This window comes from Haemaphysalis longicornis, unplaced genomic scaffold (genome assembly GCF_048455015.1).
Source record: "Haemaphysalis longicornis isolate Haplotype H1 unplaced genomic scaffold, Haemaphysalis longicornis Haplotype H1 scaffold_2, whole genome shotgun sequence".
Taxonomy (NCBI): Eukaryota; Metazoa; Arthropoda; class Arachnida; order Ixodida; family Ixodidae; genus Haemaphysalis; species Haemaphysalis longicornis.
Genome location: NW_027526295.1, coordinates 205290504 through 205307714, shown reverse-complemented (window position 1 = coordinate 205307714; position 17211 = coordinate 205290504). Strand labels below are relative to the sequence as shown.

The 17211-nt window shown below is 46.8% G+C and overlaps 1 protein-coding gene across 1 annotated transcript in view; it reads right to left on the bottom strand.

The window, feature by feature from the left end:
* LOC144169803 (integrin alpha-9-like) overlaps positions 1 to 16357 on the bottom strand; it is a 66745-nt gene extending 50388 nt beyond the window's left edge. The window contains exons 1-3 of the mRNA XM_077699162.1: positions 15845 to 16357; positions 2987 to 3120; positions 646 to 752 (exon numbers count right to left, since the gene is read on the bottom strand). Of these exons, the coding sequence (XP_077555288.1) occupies positions 646 to 752; positions 2987 to 3120; positions 15845 to 16248 (645 nt within the window). The 5' untranslated portion in view covers positions 16249 to 16357. The remainder of the gene's footprint in view (positions 1 to 645; positions 753 to 2986; positions 3121 to 15844) is intronic.
* Between the last annotated feature and the right edge of the window lie 854 nt (positions 16358 to 17211).

Here is a 17211-nt window from a genome sequence, read left to right as displayed (position 1 = left end):
AGTGATCTACGTCACGGGGGAATTCCAATTCATTATTTCTTCGAATGCATTCGCGAACAGCGGGCAGCGTTCGTGGTCTTTCCTGTCCGTGCAGGATCTTCGCGCTTTTAGCGTCACTCCTTTCAGGAAAGAGCAAGGTCGGAGCACTGCGACGAGCGAAAGGATGTGCTGTTTCCGGCTTTATTACGCCTTGCAGTTCGAGTGACGACAGTTTCTCATTATTTGCCCCTTCGTTCAACAAAAATGACAACCCAGAAGAGCACATAAAAATGAACTGCAGTCCGCAAAATGCTACAGGATGAGATAAAGTGTTGCATTTCGCGACCCTAGCGGAAGCACCAAGATAAATGTAAAAGCGAGCACCTGCACTCTGCCGACATCAATATTTTTGTGACTTCAGCGCCGAAAGCAGGATACCACGAAGGCTAAAGCATTTCTCAGGTAAAATCCCACCGGGAGCGCACTTCTAACCGCTGAATGTCGATGACTATGGCTATACCTTGCATGAGGCTTAATGTCTCTTTGCTTTGGAAAAGAGGCAATAAATTTTTATTGGCTGTTTAAATTGCTACTCCTTCCCATTAACACTGTGCCCTGTAGTGCGTATAAATAGAAGTGAGTAAGGACTAGTACCCAGAGACTCACCACAACACTTCCATCAGGTGACACATCTAGGGACATTCCAAGGGTCATGTTGTCCTTCAAGTCTTGGTAGCGCATTGTTTCAACAATATCTTCATGATTTTCATTTCCTGAAATGAATAAATAAAAGCTCAACTTTTGTAAGTCAGGCTTGATTGAGTTATGATTAATGTCGCAGCCTGTAATGGCTGGAATTTTAATTAATTTCTTTATAAAAAATACTCAAGCTCTCATACGGACGGCAAGAAAATGCATCGGTTTTAACAAACGACGGATTCCGAGCTCCAGTTACAGGCGTACGGCTGCTACCGTGTGCCTGTTCAAATCCAATTTTCTAATTTTTTCTAATCCAAAATTTTCTAATCCAATCCTAAGCCTTCTCGACCACAAAGAATTCAAAAAATAGGCTGTACCTTTAAATGTGACAACAATATTTTATGACGGTAAGAAAGAAAGGTGTTTTCTCTAGCTTTTCTGCATAAAACCTTCCAGCCTCGCTCGGGAGGTAAACTTGCCCATTGATTTTTTTGCGGCCTGCGCATTCCCGGCTTGGCCTAGAAAATTTTGACAAAGACTGTATGTGTCTTAAATGTTGATGAGTACTCTTTTGCAAATAGCCGGTAATTGCAATGGGCATGATGGTGCCTGGTACAGCAAATATTTCGAACCTTAAATAAGCTTTCAATTTTCAATCTTGCTCGCGTGCTAAGGGCGTATGCTTGCATATACGGGTACAATTTGATAAACTCACGTAACGGCACACCCTACGTTTCGCGCCTGTGCTTTTTATAGCTGTAGCCCAAATTTTCCGTTGACTGATCTTGGTAATGCGCATATTCATGTTTTAGGGTGTGCCTATCCGCAAAGTCTCCCGCTAGATGTGGCCAAACCGTATCTGCAGCATCCAGGAATACATGCACCCTAAATGAGGCACTACTGAAAAAGACAAAAAACTAGCTTCAATGTGTTAACAATTATGAGAAAAAAAATATACAATCAGCTTCCAAATTGATCTTGGATATTCAAATAACACTCGCTTTGCATGAAAGCCTTCAACAAAAATAATCTGCAGAAATTTAGACCACTGCCTACTAATGCGAACAATTCTTATGCCGCTTCTCTTGAGTGTGAGTTCTTTGCAGCCAAATATGGCTGTGCGTAGCGAGCGTCATTGGATTATTTAAATGTTCTTAAGCTTTCTTCTGTTTCTTTTCGCCAATGATGTAAATATATACCATTACAGCGATGAAGTGCGTTTGCTTCGCCAATTGTGTTTTTTTTTTTCAGAGATGCAAAGCTTACCGCAGAGTTGGATCATTTATTTTCTCATTCGTATTCTGAACGTTTTTATTTTTTTTTTTTTATTCTTGGGTTTTGGAGGAAGAGGTATAAGATGCATATTTACGATTTTGTCAGACCATTTTTGTGAAAATTTTATTTTTTATGTTTTCCTGATTTTTTCGTTTTTCAAAGTTCTGTTCGACCAATTATTTCAATTTACGCTATTATAACGATTAGAGCAGTTACTTCCGCCAAATCTGCATTTCTTTTTCGGAAATGCAGGGCGTTACACGGTTCTGGCTGTGGGGGTACTCGGCAAAGAATGCTACTCATTAAAATGAAATCCATTGGTGGATAGTTAAGGACGCATGAGCAATCCTGTTCCTCTACCTCGCGAATTTTAGGCTTGGCCAGATGCACACATCTTGCTCCGGCTTCAGAAGCACACGATGCGGCGTTTATTAAAGCACGTATACCTCGTACACCGTGCTAGCCGTGCTTAGTACTCTAACTTCCTCAGTGACCACGTTTGTTTTCTTTAGTAGCTGCACTGGCTGCATTTTGTTGTTCCCCAGCACCCGCATGTATATAGTCATCGTTATACCCATGCATTTCTTTTTTGTCGCCCGCTGTGGCTGCAGATTCGCTTTTGCAACACGTACAACAAGCGGTGGGGGGAGTCAAGGAACCCGTCGAGATGCGGGTGCGACCGAACCGGCGTGCGCGCGCGTTGGCAGAGGCAAGTGGTGAGACGCGCTCCGACTATTCGTCTCCCCGGCAACGTAGCCAGCGTTGCGAACACGGAGCAAGATATGGTTGCGAAGCAACTCTGTCCACTATCAAAAGCAGCTCTCTCCGCACGCTCGCTCCACCCTCTCGTTCTAACCTGTGCTCTTCTGCCGCCCGCTCCATTGACGTATCGACGCAAAGTTTGGCCGATCTGCCTCATCTATTGCTGACGCAACAAACGCAAAGCATGGGAGGGCGCTGATCCACATAAATAACTTGTGCATGTAGTGTCTGTATAGCTATAGCCCATACGCTGCACATACTGTCTGCTTACCTGTGACATCTACGAGGACTTGGCTGCACGGTCGGCCCGCTTCGAGTAGCGGGCAGCGGTAGAGGACGCCAGGCTCGTAGATGCCTTGCCAGCGGGGATGGGAAAAGTTGGCACGGATGGCGCCCACCAGGGCTCTGTGAACGAAGGAGGGGAGAGGGGATCAAGCTGGAAGGTACGCTGAAGGCGGCACGTGGCACTGTCTACGTTGACATTAGCACAAGGTGTCGAGATGTGTGCCACATGGATACGACGCGTCATGGAGTCGAAAAACAGACAACGTGCAAGGCATTTTTGTGCATAGTCAGGTACGCGGAGTAAGCTGGAGAGATGTTATGCGAGGATGGATAACGTGACCAGAATACGAGAAGTAGAGCGAATACGCGCCACCGCGTTGGCGGCTTGGCACCTGACACAGGGCCAGATTAACGCACCTGCTGCCAACACTGCGTGCGTTGGTGCAAGTGATAGTGGTTACAATAGCAAATTGCTATCGCCACTGCGACTTCGCACGCAAGCTCTGCAAGGAAACCAGCCGCCTGCGCTCGCAAATGGCGACACCGCACCCCTGGCGGAAGTTTTGGAAGACATCTCCTTTGCAAACTGCGTCGACGTGGACACGAGTGCAGGCGCGTGCAGTGCGCTGACAGATAATGACAACATTTCTCAGGTCAGATGTACAGAACCTGTCGGTACCAGTGGCGAAGACGAGCAGCAGGAGGAGCATCAAAGTCGACCTCCAATGTTGAAGTCCAGGATGGAGCGAATGCCTCCTGTCCCTTCTTCGGTTTTGAAGAAGGCGGAGAAAAGGTCATCCGCCCTATTCGCTCGTTAGAGCAATAATGCTGCAGCTGTCACGTTAAAGGACAAAAGGCAAGCTGCAATCGTGGACTTTTTCAAGCAATACATTGTTAACATAGCCTGTTGCTTCCCAATGTGCTGTTGTTCTTTACATTCGCCAGTTCAAACTTTACTCAATTCTAACTAGGACGGCTTCCCCTTGCAGTTCGAATTAACGATCTTTGACTGTATGTTTAATGTATACATGCTTATTTAGATTAACTTGGTTAATTCGAACAACGTAGGAACGTCTCTCTGGATTTCACGGACTCAATCCCCCCCCAAAAAATCCGCTTAAGCCAACAGCTTCGCACGGAGATTTCGCACTGACCGCCACCGTTGGTGTCAGTGCACAGCGAATGTGGCAGTCTTGTTGGGGCATCTTGTTGTGCCTACTAAAAATTCCAGAGTGCGATGTACCGGAATAAAATATCCTAGGCGTCCGTAAAGACAACAAACATACAAACAAAACCCACGAACAAAACTGACGCCCTAATACGCGCCTTAGTGTGTGCAAACGAGGGGGGAAACGCACAAGCATGTCCGCAACCTCTTATGTACAGTACACTCGTCAATCATGTCGCTTTTCTCGCGGATCTTTTGAAATCGCGGCGAGCAGGGTGGGGCGCTTCCTTTTTACGTGCGCTCATGTGTGATACAGGACCCAAAGGGCGGGGGCGTCGGGGCGCGTCAGGACGCCTAACCTGCTGTCTGCGCGTGTGTCTTGTGTACGCACAGTCGCTGCAAGCGGTGGTGCGTTTACATGTCTCGCGTCATCCCCACCCACATCTCTCGGGCGAGCGCTTTCGCGCCGCTGCCCCTTATCGGGCCAGCGGTGTACACGCACTCCCGGAGAAAGCGTAGCCCCGCTGTCAATAGGTCATACGGGCATCCTGTTCCCGTGAGATATGTGCCGAGTTGCGTGCCGACGCCCGCAAGCGATATGCCTGCACCAACGGCTCTGGTGACAGCTTTTTCACGCCCCCGATGGTTGCTAACTCGCTTGCCAAAAACTTAAAAGAATCGTTGCCGCCAGGAGCTAAGAAAGGGGGGGGGGGGGTGTTTCGGTGGTTTCGGTGTCGGAGCACCCCCCGAAATTTTCTCAGCCCCGTATCTCCTTCTCCACCGTCTTTTGGGCTTTTTTCTCCCATGCTATTTACAAACCGCAACAATTTATTAAAGGGTAAACACAAAAATAAAAAGTGTTGGTTTGTTGGAAATCTGGTTCTTCGGAGTGCCGTATGCCTGTATTTTTGTACAGACATCATAGCCACTGAAACAATGAACCCTTGGACATTACTAATGCACGAAGATGAATGTCGTTTCTGCGCAGGATCCCTTTTCTCATTTTTTTTTCTTACCGGTGGCGTAAACACCCCCCTAAAATTATTTCTGGCTACGCCACTGGTTGCCGCTACTAAAAGCACTGCTGTAACGATATTGAGTACACCGCAAACTGTTATTACTCGTCTGATCATGTGTCCCTCATAGACACCAGTTAAGGTTGCCATGTAGTAACACATGAGAAGTGTGCGGGGAGAGTAGGTGTGAATATAATTGTACGTACGTTTTCCAAGAGCCCAGTTTTCCTGCATGGTTTCATAACGTGCTCATGTATTTCCACGCGTGGTAAGTAAAACGAAAGCAAGCCTGGAGCAGAATTGCCTGATGCACTTCGTTGTACGGTATGTACCATCGGACAGGCGAACCTCCTTTGTCCCTTTTCAATAGCACACAGAGGCACACGCCCACGATCACGTGCCCCATGCATGACGATAGTCACGAGCGAGGATTCCGTCGGTCTCCCTCAACCGTGTCCTTGCACGGGGAACTAAGCGCGCGTGGTTAGAGCCACTAAATATAGAGCCACTAAAAATGGCGTAAAAAGAATAAGAGGGCACAGCCCTCCAAGTTCAGAGTTACAGGGTGCCTGAAAGCGTTCTGGGGTCCCCTTCGCGCTCGCTTGAGAACTTTTACGGCATTTCATTTAATTATAGCACGACCTGTCGAATATCTGTCAATGAGGACAACCTTGAGCAGTTCAAAAGGTTCTCGGCACTTAGCTGTGTTACGGTTTCAGAGTCCACCATACGCAGAAGTAATTAAAAAAAAGAAGTGACAACTGTGCTAGTTGTCACTTCTGTGGTTTGTCGTCTCTTTTCTTGGTGCCCGTGTGTAAGTGCGCTACCATCAATATGTTCCTAATTGAAGGGCAAGTACATATGCTTACAGTATGTTTTTCCATCTTCCTGACCATTATTACACCGCAGACTGGTTCCAATCATTCCGCGTATGCGCATGCGCGAACGTCCCGATTTCCTTGCTTGTTACAAAAAAGCACTGCATCCTATAGCAGCGATTCTCTATCAAACGTTACGTATGGAACTGACTTGGGCGTTCTTCGAACTCATTGTGACGACCACGTTGGACACATGTAAGGTAGCACGCTAGGCCTGAAATAAGCTGAAATAAGCCGTGATCGTCCACGGCTGGAATGTGTATATTCGGCCCAGCAGATGAACAAGCGCGAAAATATCTACCCAGAAAACACTTGTACCTCTACTTAACTTGTACAGCATGGTTTTGTGAGCCTTCAAGTTCATTCACGAGACGGCTTGATAGACTGAAAACGCACCGTAACAGCCATAAGTCACGGCTGCATGCTTTGCAGTAACAAGTATTCCTGTCAGAGGTAATACAATGAAATCTCGTTGATACGATTCGGCAAAATACCTTTTTCGGCCTAATATGTTTTTCTTTTCGTTCCCGGCCAACGACCCTTGGAAATCATGCGTTTATTGCATTTAAAACGATTACATTTTTTTTCCAAAGATTGGATAATACGACCACCAAAGTGGATCTCGTTCGACATTTCCAGAAATCTTACGTTTACTCTCCCCGATACTAGCTTAAACCGCGTTCCAACAAACCGCGATTTGTACTTTGCACAGTCGCTGAGGCCGCGCCAGCACTGGTTTTTCGTGTTTTCAGGGGGAAGGCATCGCTGCCAGGTGTATGCGCCTGGCAGCGATGCTTCCTGATACGCCTGATCGTGTCATCATTACTGGAAGGAGCGGACACGCCTATAGGCGTGGCCACTCCTTTCAGTGATGATGACACGATCAGGCGATGCACCACGTCATGTAGCGAAACGTATGGTATTCACCCCAGAAGACGTCCTTCTTCCATGGTTCAAGCAAGTTAAAGCAGCAGGAGAGAACGTCAGCGGGTCAGTCCTACGCTAAAAAGTTGACAAATGGACATCGAAGATTTCCAAGCGTCTGGCGGCTGGCTTCACCTATTTAAGGCATGACACGAATTGTCGTAAAAAAACAGGTTCCCACGAAACAAAAAATAACAGCAGTTTCTATTTTTACGTTTCAGAAAAATTTTACTCCTGCACATTGAAAAGAAGAATGTGCCGCGCAAATTGGCCGGCTACTTCAATGGTGCTCAATGGAAGGGAGTTGCTGACAGAGTGTGCATATTTTCCTAATTTTTTAACCCCTTTGGATAATACGATTTTCGCATATTACGTTTTATTTTCCGGTTCCCGTGAAAAACGTATCAACAAGAGTTCACTGTAATTCCTTTATTCGAATAGCCTTGGAGTGAAAACCCCGACGTGAATCTGATGGGCCCGCGGTCCAACCATGCAGGTTTAGGAAAACACGCATAACAAAGGACTGGAAAAGCAGAGCTGTCTGTGCCTTAGATATTTCATCATACCATCGCAAGCGATTCTCTCGGCGCTATTACGAGGATCAGCGATTGAAGAATATTTTAAATTCCAGCGATGGGCTGCTGATCATCATCATCATCATCACCAGTTTGTCTACGCCCACTGCAGGGCAAAGGCCTCTCCCATTATTCTCCAATTACCTCGGTCCTGTGCCAACTGTGACCAATTTATCCCCGCAAACTTCTTGATCTCATCTGCCCATCTAACTTTCTGCCGCCCCCTGCAACGCTTGCCTTCTCTAGGGATCCACTCTGTTACCCTTAATGACCAGCGGTTATCTTGCCTTCGCATTACATGCCCTGCCCAAGTCCATTTCTTCTTCTTAATTTCTACTAATATGTCTTTAACACCAGTTTGCTCCCTGACCCACTCCGCTCTCTTCTTGTCCCTTAATGTTACACCTATCATTTTCCGATTGCCCGCTGAGTCATTCTCAATTTAAGTTGAACCCTCTTAGTGGGCTGCTGATAATGAGCTGCCAATTACCGCTTCAGAATATCGCTGCAGAAATTATACCCGAAGAAATGAAACAGTTTCGTATGTGGAATGTTACATAAGCGAACACTGTTCATGGAATCCTTGTGGTAACTCATGAAGCTCGCAAGCGCCAACAGACATTCTGCACTTCACGCGTGAGTCTGTCTAGTATTTAGCATAAGAACTCAAAAGCGATCCTGTACAACTTCGTTTTCATAAAACGTTTGCCTTGTTATTTTGCACTCGTTGATACATTATTTCTATGAGATAAAACAAACCCCAAAAAATGTAGGATCTGGGGTTCACCACAAGTTGATTTCAGTGAGCTTCCGGCGTTTCTAATGGTGCGTCTTCATGATTAATGTTAAAAACTTTAATCAAGTAACAATGTTGGAAATAGGGTTATCGCATCGAATACTATCCGCCTTTATATAGTGAGAATAAATAAAAATAGCCCGCATAAAAGCTGCACCGTTGCAAGTTAACGAACTTCAACGTTAATTTATTTAGAGTTCCCTGCAGCGCTGAGAAGGCGTTATAGCAGCGGGGAAATTCCCAAATATTCATGATTCATGTACATGGCAGAGACTAAAAACATAACTAAAACCGGGCAAATACACAACTAAACAAAAACTAACTTCGCAAAAAGCGCTCACAGGCGGAGTAAACTACGCAACTAGGAATGAGTGCAGAATTAATCCTTAAAAACGTCCGTACGAGAGGATGTTTCGCGAATTTTCTAGCTCGATACAACTTCAGTCATCGTTTCGATACAAAATGTGGGGTGCAAGGGGTGGGGGTACCCGGGATCGGGAGGTTCGGTGTCAGAACACCCCCAAAATTTTATTGGTGGCTCACCAATGGGTGGGGGTACCCGGGATCGGGTACCCGGGGGTACCCACCCACAAGGGGTGGGGGTACCCGGGATCGGGAGGTTCGGTGTCAGAACACCCCCAAAATTTTATTGGTGGCCCTCCCCCCCTCCCCCATCGGCCTTTTTTCCGCCCATGCTTTAAAAACTTAAACGTAAAAACGAGAATAAGATGAGAAAACGAAAATAAGATATTGCATCGGCGGAGAATGTCTTTTCTCGTTTTTTTACGCGCGTTGATCAACACCCTCCGAAAAAAAATTCTGGCTACGCCACTGGTGGGGTAAACAAAAAGGTGTTAGGATTAATGCCAGTTTTTCTTTAATTAAAAGGCACGATAAAGCAAAGAAACTTTTGCATGCGGCGTACTGTTTTTTGAGCAAGGATATACTGGTACGGAAATTATAATCACCCACGACAAAGCCGGTGGCGTGGTTTTGGACATTCCCTAAAATTTCTCATAAATAGGTAAGTGGTCGGTCCGACATGGCAGTGGCGCACTCCGTGATGGACCTTAAATGGATGAATTATAGGTTGCACTTCAGAGGGGGACTGCCCAAAATGGCGTCGAAGAACGTTTAGCACACGGGAGATGGAAGAACATGCTCAATCTGCTTTCTTCCAGATTAGGTTAGGCGTGAAGTAAACAGCGAGGTACTTAACTGCATCAAGAAGCACACTGTCAAGAAGCCGTGAAGCTAATTTAAGCTTCACTCCTAAAGAACAAAGAAATTTTCTTTAAAGCCTTTTGTTGCGAACCTAGCCTCGAGTGCGCCTTCACATTCTAGGCATTAAGAAAAAAATGCGATCTGTCAACGCCGGCATCACAGCAGCTAAATTTGGTTCACCTTTACGACACAACAGTGACCATACCCATAATTACACCGACGAGTCTATAACAACATCTGGTTCGGCCGGCGCTGTTGTCATACCACCCTGTTTCTTTCTGCCAAATTAAAGATAGCCCGTCCGGCATCTTCCACGGCTACAGAAACGGCGATCCGTTGCGTCCTCTACGCCATTGAGCAAAACGTATGCCGATGAGGGGCGATTTTATGTGACTCGAAGCCTGCGCTTCATTTCATTCAGTCAGTACCGTGTCGTGGACTTCATGAACGAACTCCTGACAGGAAACGACCGTGCGGCCCAAGCGGGTTATACGACATTGTCGTTCGGTGGCTTCCCAGTAACATTGTCGGCAACAAGGTGCGGGCGTTGCCGCCCTTTCGGCCCATCAAAGAGCGGCGATTACGCACATTCCGTTATCTAGCACTGACACAGATAGAGCTCTGCGCATACCTGCCCGGGAGACAACACTTTCCAAATGGACTACCCAAGAATGCCCGTATCGGCGTCCTTGACCGCGCGTTCAACATCTCCTTCGCCCAAGTCTGCCCCGATCTGATGCAACTTTTCTTTGTTTGCCGTCTCTGCAAATGGCATCCAAAAATGCCTATACATGTATACTTGATCGGAATGGCAGCACATAACGAGGGTGAAGTTTGCGGCACGCCTGAGACTATTCGGCACATTTTTTGCGAGTGCCCATGTTTCTCACTGGAAAGACATCAGCCTTCGTCAACACTGCGGCCCCTGGACTAGAGATGTGAGCGGAGTAAAAAAAAACACAAAAAAACGTTTGGAAAGAATGGCTTTTTAGTTTGCTTGTATTTTTTTAACCAGGGTAATATTGGGGAAAAAACAGTTTCTCCGGGGAATTTGTGGTGATGTGACCAATCTGCAGTGAGGGAAACGCTTTTTGAAATCAATGCCTTGACGTGAAATCGTGCGCAGATTTTGAGAGCGGAAGCTCTGCTGGGACTTTTGTGATGCAGCACAAACAATTATATCATTTTCAGTGTTAACGGGAAAATTCATCGGGCACCTAATACTTTTGAGAAGTGGAGCTCTGCTGGGGCTTTTCTGATGCAGCATGTAACAATTATACCATTTTCAGTGTTAACAGGGAAAATTCATAGGGCACCTAAGTCTTTTGAGAAGTGGAGCTCTGCTGGGACTTTTCTGATGCAGCATGTAACAATTATATTCATCGGGGAAAGTCATCGGGCACCTAAGTCTTTTGAAAGGTGGAGTTCTGCTGGGTCTTTTCTGATGCAGCATGTAACAATTATATTATTTTCAGTGTTACAGAAAAAATTCATCGGGCGCCTAAGTCTTTTGAGAAGTGGAGCTCTGCTGGGACTTTTCACGTAACAATTATTTTCATCGGGGAAATTCATCGGGCACCTAAGTCTTTTGAAAGGTGGAGCTCTGCTGGGTATTTTCTGATGCAGCATGTAACAATTATATTTTTTTGTGTGTTAAAGAAAAAATTCATCGGGCGCCTAAGTCTTTTGAGAAGTGGAGCTCTGCTGGGACTTTTCGCGTAACAATTATATTCATCGGGGAATTTCATCGGGCACCTAAGTCTTTTGAAAGGTGGAGCTCTGCTGGGTCTTTTCTGATGCAGCATGTAACAATTATATTATTTTCAGTGTTAAAGAAAAAATTCATCGGACGCCTAAGTCTTTTGAGAAGTGGAGCTCTGCTGGGACTTTTCTCGTAACAATTATATTCATCGGGGAAATTCATCGGGCACCTAAGTCTTTTGAAAGGTGGAGCATTGCTGGGTCTTTTCTGATGCAGCATGTAACAATTATATTATTTTTTAGTGTTAACGGTAAAATTCATCTGGCACTTAAGTCTCTTAAGTGATTTTAAGGCGAAAGCCAGAAATTACTGAAGACTTTTTCACTGCTGCATCGTGTTTGCGGTGCCGTCACGTTCACTTGTCATGCGGCACGCATCCGGATAATCCTTGTTCCATCCTGGTACGGTATACCGGGTTAGCACTGTAGTTACCACACTTGGCTGCTTCGACCCGGGTTCAAATCCGATTCGAACCCAAAATAAGTTTCTATGCATATTTAATTTAGTTATTTTGTTTTCACGGCGGCCGTAATTTGGTGTCATTCTTGTAGTAGCCAGCAACTACGGTCACTTCTCGCGTTTGATAAGACATCTACGGCTTTTGCTTCAAGAAGTACGTCGAGATTATTAGTTTTGTGCGGAATCGTCTCTTTTTTTTCAATTTTTCATATTTTCCTTCAAACACATGAAAAAAAACTTTTTTTTTCACGCACCTCACAATTTCATGAAAACTTACAACTCTAACCTTGACCACCGGCGGCCGCTCTCTGAGGGGAAGATATTACGTCACTGGACTTCTTTGTCATCTGCCGGTAAGGCGACAAAGGCGTCCCCTGTCCGGGAAGTACGAACCTGTACAAGAGAGAGTTACTCCAGTGTCGAGTGCCCCAACGCTGGGCACACCTTCTCTACGCTCTGTTCCTTCCACCTTCTTTTTCTGTTGTCTCGTTCTTAGCCACTTTCCCAATACCCACGTGCACGGTAACAGACTACGCTATAGCCTGCTTAACTTTTCCTGCCTTCCTTTTACCTTTGTCTTATTTGTGTGTCTTTGCCAACTACCGAATAGCATCTGAAATGACTACCGTAGTGTGTTTTTTTGTTGTTTTTTTGTACACGTTTAGGAGACGAAATTTTTGTTTGTTAGCAGAGGGGTACCTCGAGTCATCCATAGCTTATCATTACGTTTATTTGTGAGGAGATAATTTAAACCAATTTAATTTTCAGTTCGTCGTATAATGTACCGCTATCATGGGACTGAGTCATTCCAATAAATTGCGGTAGGAAAAACTGAAGTTCATTTGATAAAGCTGCATAATCACCAGTATTACAGAAGAAAAAAAAAATTTTTTTTTTATTACTGAGCGCAGTTTTGCAATGAATCGGGAACAAATACCCACGAACGTAGTCATCATGGTCACTAATTTAAGAACTTTAATTAGCGGTTGCCCCTTTGCTATAGCAGCAGATCAACAACAAAAGCTTGTCCGTATACCTTGTATTGTGGACTCGTTTCCAAACTGTAAAAAAAAGGTCGTTGGCCGGGACCAGTTCGCGAAAGCTTAATGAGAGAGCAGGCGAATCAGACGAGACCTATTTGTCATTTAACAAAGCCGATTGCGCCATGTTGACATCGCCACCTATAGTATGTAATCACAGTACAGTACACGGGAAGTCCGATAAAGACTGAAAAACATCCGCGTGATGCATGCGTGAGGTCGATAAGACGAACCAATAGTTATACCGAGACCATTGTTTAGGTGAAGCTTACACAAGGTATCGATTTCGCGTGTTTGAACGACACTGTCAGAGCACTTCAGCTTTCGGGCTGGACTGATGATGATGATTATTAAAGACCTCCCCTTTGCATAGAGGTGACGGCATGCGCCATCTAGCCCATTTAAAATTAAATTTAGTTAACCCTCAACTCGTATTTCTTTTTAACTCTGCCCTGCCGCTACCACTTCCTGGGATGACACTTTATCGACTTCCCTGCTCTTTTTCCACCAATACTCCAGCCTCTGCTTCCTAATACCTACTGCTGACCTGTTAATGCTTCCATCAATTGCGAAGACCAGTGCCTCAGGAAGTAGGACTTTCCCCCAATTCTTCTAGCCAGCTGAATCTTTTGGCATTCTATTACTATGTGGTCAATTGTTTCTTTATTCCTGCCACATCCCACACATGTCTCATCCTGGGACGAATATTTTCTCATGTAAGTTCGAGTTCTCAAGCAGCCAGCCTGCGCCTCAAAGAGCGACGCACTACCTTTATTGTTGCCATTCAATTAGCACGAAAACGCCCCCACCGGCGGGTCCCCGTTGCTGCGATACACTCCAAAGCCAGGCGGAGAAACTCTATCACGTATTGAACTATGAAGCCAATACACTGTGCCAGTGATAATGCGGGGAGTAGATATCGCAACAAGCATTGCAAATTCGTGTACTTCGCTTTTAATGCTTCGCAATTTGCGTTGAGAATGACAAGGCCAGATGTCTGCGACACTGAGTGTGCGTGAGTTCGATCAGTCAGGTCAGGCACCGCCCACTTTCACTTGTGCTATTTTTTTTTTTTTTTGTTTTTGGCTCAACCACTAGATTCAGAGAATTAATGGGTTCACCTAGCTGCCTATCAAAGTAACGAAGTGCTTTTACCTTCAACTGAACTTAGCTTTCGTAGAAAGAGGCGGTTAGTCCATATAAGATCAAATTATTCCTACGCGATTTTTATTAGTGTCTTAAAGCTGTTTTCTGTCCGGCGACATCACGCGCCAAGCCGCGAGGGACATTATGTTCGATAGGGACACCGTTTCTTAAAAGATAAAAGACCATAGCGTTGTACGAGGCCGACTCTGTGTAATAAATCTTCCATGGGCATAATCATTGGAGATTGAGTGTCGTTAACTTTCGCGCAAAAACACGTTGCTGATTAAATGCCGGTTTATGTACAGTTTCAAGAAGGCTGCCCATAGTGGCTTCATGGGGTACTGCACTACGTCCTGGTTTGCTCTCAGCCTCTTCTGAAAGTAATAACAACGTGCGAAAATCTAGAAGAAAAACAAACAATTCTGGCCAAAGCAGCGGCACGCGCAATTGCAGCTCTGGGGCGTTACTCCGCAACAACAAACGACACAAACGTTACAATATTAAACGTTACAATATTGTTGTTTGTAATAACCCGTACGTGCACTGCACGCTTCGTTACCTGCGTATTTTTCTCCCTATCGTCGTACTGTTCATTGGTCGTACGTAACTTCCCATCAGAGGAACGTATCAACGTTGTTTTAGAAAGCACATTGGTGCGTTGCCAAGTGAGGCCATATCGGTAGTGCTGCGTGGCTGCGCAGCACCTTTTCTCGCCGTAACCACGGAGGAGTAATTGTAGGCATTTGTTCAAAGTGCCCCGGATCTTGTGCCAGATTGCGGAATACTTTGCGGAAGTGGGACATACCGTGTATCATCATCATTATCACAACCATTTTCAAGCGGTTAATCCCTCTTCCGACCAATCGTGACCTGACCACTGGTCATCTGTGTTCATTATTTGGAGTAATCTTTGAAACTAAGGGTATACTACGAATGGGTACTTCCGGTGGAACCTTAGCAGACAGAAACATAGGGCGTCACCCGGGAAACAGAATGGCTATTGAGGAACGAAAGCAGGAGTATAGCGGGAAGACAGGTAGCTCGATGGGGGGACGAGCTGAGAAAATCCTGGGACGACGAATGGATTCGGGTGGCGCGGGACGGAGCGATTGGGAGTCTTTGTAACAGGCCTTCGTCCTGCACTATACATAAATAGGGCGAGGACGATTATGCTGTTAAGGGCACGTGCTAAGCTCTACATTTCTTCTACAGTGCCTTCAACGGCCTACCAGTTGTTGACAACTCCGTTTGTGTCTCCTAATTCGACGTAGAAAACGCCCCACTAGCTGTTTCCTAACCTATGATGTTTGCTTGCTATATCTGTGTTTTTCGCCGAAATGTTTCTGCTCCACGGGTGATGCTAGGCAAAAATGCATTCATTTTTCAGCAAGAGAAGTCATGTGCTTGTTCATTATTGGAAATGCCCTTATCAGACGTCGCTTCAAATGCGATTTTCAAAGCAAAGGCGGTACCGAACAGATCGAATACGGCTACTCCTACTACTACTACTACTACTACTACTACTACTACTACTACTACTAATAATAATAATAATAATAATAATAATAATAATAATAATAATAATAATAATAATAATAAAAATAATAATAATAATAATAATAATAATGCAACGAATCAAAGCGACGAAAAAAGCCTTTTTGAACGCTTCTGCCTGCGAACATTTCTACCTTTCGCGTACATGCCTGTGCACACAATCATCCGCGCGTCGTCTTTCTCCTGTGACGTGCCCGTCAAGGATTCCCGGCTCAACAGGTCCGACGAATGCGGACGCAAGGTGCGCGCTTACAACAATAGCAGAGGGTTCGAATGATGGCTCTGTCAGCGCGCGTACTCACTGCATGCCAAGTCCGGGGCTCCTGTGCAGCGCGACCGAGTATCCGAAGTGACTGCCGGCGGGGCCTTGAAGGAGCACGGGGAAGTGGGTGTCCAGGTTGAAGCCCGCGGCCCACGGCACGGCCAGCAACAGGGTCCACCACAACATTACCGGTCGCGGCACTGAAGAAGGTTGGCATGCCATACCGTCGGCCGGCCGCCTCCTGGCCACGGCGTGTGTTGTCAGTTGCGGCCGGTGAGCCACGGTTGCGGCCGGTGCGCGCAGTTCTTCTCGAGGGCGGCGGACCACCCCGGCGGCGGCATGCGGCGACAACCCCCTGCTACGCCTGCCGATCGCGTCGCGGTCCATGAATAAAGGAGTAAAGGGCGCGACGATAAGCACCGCGCGGTTCCTTGGGGCAAACATCCGTCGCACGCCGGCATCCGGCGGCGGCGTGGCGGTGCTGGTGGTTTCGTCTCTTCCCGGTCGCACGTGCACGCCAGTCGGGGCGCAGACAGATCGCGCCAACGTTGCAGCGTCGGCCGCAGCACTGGAAATAAGCGCCCTTTCTAACTTTCCCTCTCCGCCGCTACACTGCGAACGCGCAGAACGCGCCGCCGTCAAGCCCCCTTGCAGTGCAAAAGCGCGGCGAGCGGTCTCTCTCGCCGAGAGCGCATTGCTGGCGTCTCTGGCGCGTCTCCGCGGTGAAAGGCACGGCCCGCCGCGTACCACGGCAGCGTCGGGTGGCGACTTGAGTCAACTTTCCGGTGACGGTGTGCAGCGATCGGCGGCGGACAACCTTCGTCCTTGAAGAGAGCGCGCGCGTTTCGCGGAGGTGAAAGCCACCTCCCTGATTCAAAAAGGTGGGAGAGCGAAGCCACGCATTGGCCGGCCAGTGAGCAAGCGCCTGGCACGCGAGTCGACCTACCAGGTACAGCTCGGAGGGAGGGCGAGTGTTTACTCCGCCGGTGGCTGTAGTACACCCCGAAAGCGGGTCTTCCCGGTCTAGCGGCCGTAAAGTCGAAACTATCTGACGTCATGCGGAGCGCCCACGCGGTGGTTACTCAGGCGTGTATCGGTGGCGTAATTAAGATACGTTTCCTCGCGCTGCTCAGTCGGCCAGGCAAGACTCCGTATGACACACTGCTCTCCTGCCTGGTGGCGTCAGCTGGCAATCGGAGGTTCGTCACTCGTTCCTTCGAGAAACCGTTAATAGAATGCGTACCGATGACCTTCCAGCTTTCGCTTCTTCAAAGGAGTCGAGAAGCAATTCCGCATTGCCTCTCTTCACTTTTGGTTAGAGTAACGCCTGGAATGTGGTTCTGCCAACGGTTCCTCATGCCAGGTGAGACACAATGCAAGAACCAGGACAATTAATGTTATAAGCGT